Source organism: Myotis davidii, unplaced genomic scaffold, assembly GCF_000327345.1.
Source record: "Myotis davidii unplaced genomic scaffold, ASM32734v1 scaffold638, whole genome shotgun sequence".
Classification (NCBI taxonomy): Eukaryota; Metazoa; Chordata; class Mammalia; order Chiroptera; family Vespertilionidae; genus Myotis; species Myotis davidii.
In genome coordinates, this window is record NW_006289391.1 from 353,681 (window position 1) to 359,680 (window position 6,000).

At 39.2% G+C, this 6,000-nt stretch overlaps 1 protein-coding gene across 2 annotated transcripts in view; it reads left to right on the plus strand.

Moving 5' to 3' along the window:
• The window catches only part of UBE2G1 (ubiquitin conjugating enzyme E2G 1), a 56,224-nt gene that overhangs the window by 42,237 nt on the left and 7,987 nt on the right, over positions 1-6,000 (plus strand). For both annotated transcript variants that reach the window (XM_015562445.1, XM_015562446.1), the window contains exon 8: positions 5,140-5,262. In XM_015562445.1, coding sequence (XP_015417931.1) covers positions 5,140-5,226 — 87 coding nt within the window. In that variant the 3' untranslated portion in view covers positions 5,227-5,262. The remainder of the gene's footprint in view (positions 1-5,139; positions 5,263-6,000) is intronic.

The window sequence follows — 6,000 nt, forward strand, 5'->3', positions numbered from 1 at the left end:
CCTCCTTTGAAAAGCCTTTTTTTTTTATTCTTATTCTTGGAATTTTATTTGTTACTGTATATGAAAGCCAGAAGATTAAAATCACCTTTTTGGGGGGGGTGTTACTTCAATCATATATAAAAACTTAAGCCCTAGCTCAGTGGTTCTCAACCTTCTGGCCCTTTAAAACAGTTCCTCATGTTGTGACCCCAACCATAAAATTATTTTCGTTGCTACTTCATAACTGTAATGTTGCTACTGTTATGAATCGTAATGCAAATATCTGATATGCAGGATGGTCTTAGGTGACCCCTGTGAAAGGGTCATTCGACAGCCAAAGGGGTCGCGACCCATAGGTTGAGAACCGCTGCAGCTGTTTTGGCTCAATGGATAGAGTGTTGGCCGGCGGACTAGAGAGTCCTGGGTTCGATTCTGGGCAAGGGCATGCACCTTGGTTGCAGGCTCAATCCCTTGTCCTGGTTGTGGCACATACAGGAGGCAACCAATTAATGTGTCTTTCTCACATCAATGTGTGTGTCTCTCTCTTTCTCTCTTCCTCTCTCTCTCTCAACCCCTTTCTTCCCCCATCCTTCCCTTGCACTCTGTCTAAAAATCAATGGAAAAATAGCCTTAGCTGAGGATTAACAAAAAAACAACAACACAACAAAACAACTTAGGTGAGATCTCAGATGCAGAAAAACACTGCATAGATAATCCCTTTTCATATCTATGGCTTTGAAATTTTACATTTAGTAATCAAGTTGAAGTAAAGCCTGGTAGAACACTATTCTATTTTTCTGTTTAGCCAAGTATTCAAACAGTATAAGAGAGAGTGAGGGAGAAGAGATGAAAGCTATTTTTTTAAAAAAATCCTGCCCAGCCCGTGTGGCTTAGTTGTTGAGCCTCGACCTATGAACTGGGAGGTCACGGTTCGATTCCTGGTCAGGGCACACCCCAGTGTGGGGTGTGCAGGAGGCAGCTGATCAATGATTCTCTCTCATCATCTATCTCTCCTTCTCCCTTACTCTCTGAAATCAATAAAAAAATACATTTTTAAAAATCCTATAGAATCATTTTGAGAAGTAATTCCTGTTTCATTCACAGTTGTCAGCTCTTTTTTTTTTTTAATATACTTTAATGATTTTTTACAGAGAGGAAGGGAGAGAGATAGTCAGAAACAGCGATGAGAGAGAGACATCGATCAGCCGCCTCCTGCATATCCCCCACTGGGGATGTGCCCGCAACCCAGGTACATGCCCTTGACTGGAATCGAACCTGGGACCCTTCAGTCCGCAGGCCGATGCTCTATCCACTGAACCAAACCGGTTTTGGCAGTGTCAGCTCTTTTATAAGATTGGAACTGACAAGTTGAGTTTTAATCTTCAAAAAGGAGGAAATAAGAACAAATAAATATTTGACAATGTGAATAGGCAAAATTTTCATAAGTGTAGAAAATGGCCTTTATAGGAAGTTGAAATATACAAACTTGACTTCACAGACTATGCAAAATCTATCCTGTTCTTTTTTGTGAAACCCACTGCTGCTTTGTCTGATTTAACCAGTTGTCTCATATTTAAACCACAGCTATCTTGTGAACAGTTTTGTTTACCTTTCTTATTTGCCTTTTCTGCTTGCATTGCATACCTTTTAATCATATTATTATGTATTTTTTGTTTGTTTTTCTCACCTCTCAATCAGTGAACGATAACTATTTTAAGGAACTCCCATTTTTCTTGGAGATCTCTCTCCTGGATCCCTCCATTCTTTGGATCCAAATTAGGTTGATTCAGCCTGCTGCTTGATTGCTTTCCTTGTATTTTCATTCCTTCACTTGCTGCTCTTCTGTATTGGGTCATCTGTTTCCTGGGTCTCCCCTGCCCCCTTTTTTATTGTTGTTAACTTTTTCTTTTGCTGTTCATCCAAGAGTAATGTTTAAGAAAAGGTGGCTGGGAATTAAGTTCTTACATGTCTGAAAGTGTTTCTGTCCTGACCTTATAATTGATGCTTTGTTTATAGAATTCTAGGGTAGAAAATAAAATTTCTACAGAATTTTTCTTTAGTACTTATTGTTACTAAGGAGAAAGTTGATGCTAGGTTCATTCTTCTGTGTCTATTGGTGCCTTTTCTTTCCTTTTTCTTTCTAGTTCCCTTTAGATCCTTTTCTGGATTTTTGGTCTTCTGAAATTTCACAATATGTAAACTTTTCCATCTCTCTAGTTGATGTATACTTTGAAGACTTCGGCTGTGGGAAATTTACCTTTTTAAATTATTTTGAAATTTTTTTTCAGGTTTGGCATTCTTTCATTTTTGTTGTTGTTAATCTTCACCTGAGGATATTTTCCCCATTGCTTTTCAGAGAGAGTTAGAAAGGGGCAGGGAGAAACATCGATGTAAAAGAGAGACATGGATTGGTTGCCTCCTGTATGTGCCCTCAGTGGGGTCGCAACAACCAAGGTATGTGCCCTTGACTAGAAGTTGAACATGCAGCACTCTGACCACTGAACACTACTGGCCAGGGCGGCATTATTCCCTCTTTTGAACTTGTAGCTATAACCCAGATTGATCCCTTGTAACTTTTTAATCTAAAAATGGTGGCGAACAACACATTTGTAACACCTTAACTAATAAAGAACTAAAAAAAAAAATGGTGCCGATTTTGAATCTTCTGTTGAATTTTTATTATGACAGTATTACTTTTAATTTTAAATGCTTGGTCTTTTCTTCGTTGTTTCCTTTTTCATGAAATCACTCTTTAATGAACTTAATATTAATAGTTCTCTTGGGAGTTCAAATTAGAGATTTTTAAAAGTTAAATTCTGAAGTCTCTTTCTTTGAAGTCAGTTTTTCTTTTGTATTTTGAAGACTTCTTCAGAACTGTAGGTAGGCCTTCTATGTAACTATTCTCCATTCATGATAAGTAATAAATGAGGGTTTAGGAAAGCAGATTGGACGTGTGTGTGTGTGTGTCTGTGTGTGTGTGTACGTGTACGCGTGTGCTTGCGCTCAGGTGCTGATTTTGTTTCCCTCAGAGTGTGTGAGTAGCAAGCCAGATACTAAACTAAGAGTAAGGATTGGAGGAGGAGGGGTGTCATTTAAATTCCTAAATGAAGCATCTCTAATTTTAGTACTCTTCAGTGCAGCATATTTATATAAAATATATATATCATTATTTTAGGAAGGTATTAGAATTTTGCACATAGGTGGGAGGAATGCCAAACTGTTGAGTTATACAGACTTCTATTTCTTTATTTTCAGCCCTACTTCTTACTAATTCTTCTCACGTTTACCATTTTCAAGCTTTACCTTCGTTAGAGTTCTGTTTAATAGCTTCTTTCCCTCTTTTGCTCTGGTTCTATTGAAACATTTCTAGACTGTTACTTTTTCTTCTTCATATTTCATTACTCTTTGATCTTCTGGTCTTTCATCAAAATCCCTCCCCTCTCCCCCCGTTATTAGATAACTTCCTGTCATTTTCTTTGATAATGAAAAAATTCCCATATGATATTTTCTCTCAGGAAAGCAAACAGAGAAAAACATATGCTTTTTGCCCTACTGAATTCATAGGTTCTCCATTTATAGAAAATGCAGAAGATAATATCACCTATCAGTTTATCCAAGTTTATGCTATACTGGATGAAACAAATGGTGGTTGTATTAGCTAGCTCCTGCTTTGGAACCATCATCTACCAATCTATCTTTTACTGGGCAAGTCACCCTTGCCCAGTCTTGTCTCAGCCATCAGAGAATGCTGGTCATATTATATCGTCTCTAAACTCCTTGCCATCCCCCCTGCCATTGACTTGAGTCCTTTTGACTTATTACCTACATTGTTGTAATAGCTTTCTATCTGATCCCTGCTCTTAGTCTTTAGAGAGAGAGGAAAGGAGAGGGTAACATCTATGTGAGATTGCCTCCTGCACACACCCTCCTGGGGATTGGGGATCAAGCCGAAACTGGGGCATGTGCCCTGGCTGGGAATCAGACCAGCAACCTTTTGGTGCTCGGGATGACACCCAACCAACTGAGCCACACTGGCCAGGGCAGTCTTTTTTTTAACCCTCAACCTGAGAATATGTTTTCATTAATTTTTAGAGAGGGAGGGAGGGAGCGGGGAGACACATGGAGGGGGAGAGAGAGAAACAGAAACATCGATTGGTTGCCTCTTTTAAGAACCCCAACCAGGACTAGAATCCACAATCATTTGGTGTACAGGACAACGCTCCAACTGAGCAACTGGCCAGGACCCTGCTTGTACTCTAAATTCTCTCTGGTATTTTTAGGTGTCTTCCCCACCCCCCCATCCCCCTTTGCCTAGAATTGCTCTTTTCTTCCTTTTACTTAAAGTGATGAGGAAATTGCAGACTTTATAACATTTTATTCATAAATACTTAAGTAATATATCTCAGTTTCTGGACATGTTAGCATTATAATTTAGCTCATTTTATTGTAATTATTGGATTTCGGTGGTGCCTTCCTTGCTTTGAGGGTAAAATTATTTTTTCTAATGTGTTCCTCCACAAGGGCAGTGATTGAAGAGGTCTATGGTTTTCGCTGTTTGTAAATGGATGTTATTTTGTAAAAAGGTGGGAAAAAAAGCCTGGGCATTTTTGTGGGAATTTCCTACTACGTATTTACATGCTAGATAAATCAGCTCTGTTTGTGTGTGAAACTGTGCCAGTGCTGCTTCGTGTTCCTTTTTCATGTGTCTGGCAGTGATAGTGATACTGTTTCATTCTTCTCCACCGTCGCCCCCCCCATGAAGTAGTGCTCAGTATCATCTCAATGTGACGTACTCCACCTCTCTACTGGATATAGGAGAGTTTTGTGTCTTTTTTACTTTCTGGTTGCTTCCGTCAGGGAGAGTCGGTAATCCTTCAGATAGCTTGAATATCTTATTTATAAGTTATACTTTTCTTATCAATATAATATAAAACTGTTAATGATCTTTCCCTTTTTAAGAGAATTTTGCTTATAGTGGTGATTTGCATGGGGGGTTTCTACTCTTTTATCCCAGCAGAGTGCCTTGCAGAAGTATTTTTTGACTCCTTTTCTATCTTATCAGCTTACATATTGTCAAAGCATTACATTCAAAGTAAAATTAGTATTAGAAATTATAAGAGGAATTGATAAAGTCAGTTGATCTCACTTCTGTACCTACAGAAAGAATGGAGGGAAGACAGAAATGGAGAATTCAAAAGAAAAGTTGCCCGCTGTGTAAGAAAAAGCCAAGAGACTGCTTTTGAGTGACATTTATTCAATAGCTGTAATTTTACTTATTTCAGGGTAAGTTCATTTTAAAAATCATATTATTACTTTGCCTTTTTAATAAATGTTGTATATGTTTTGGGAAATTATGTGATTTAGTTACTTGAATTGCATTTTTCATTGGCTTCAAGTTTCTAGTGGTTAATATCCAGTAGTTTGCTGTTTCTCAACAGAAACAGTGTATAACTTACTTGCTTTTTCTTTTAGTAGGCCCAGCTGTTTTCAAGTAGGTATACCAAACTAGTTAGTATGGTAGCAGTTTATTTTTTTTCAGAAACTAGAGATGGTAAAATTTCCAATGATAAAGTGCTTATTTCAAGTTTCTTCCATTTTACCATTGCTTTTTTTTGTAATTTTATCAGTTTGTATTCCCAAACAATATTGGATGTCTTGAATTGTATATATGGAATTATAATGTATGCTTTTTTTATGACTTATTATTCAACTAGAGGCCCGGTGCACAAAAATTTGTGCACTTGGGGGGAAGGGAGGGTCCCTCAGCCTGGCCTGTGCCCTCTCGCAGTCTGGGACCCCTCAGGAAAAAACGCCCTGCTGGCTTAGGCCTGTTCCCGGGTGGCAGAGGGCAGGCCCAGTCCCTAGGTGCAGCCTCTGGTCAGGCTCAGAGCAGGGCCGATTGGGGAGTTGGGGCGCCGCCCCCTGTCATGCACAGAGCAGGGCGGATCGGGAGGTTGCGATGCCACCCCCAGTCACGCTCAGAATAGGGCCGATTGGGGGGTTGGGGCACTGCCCCATCAC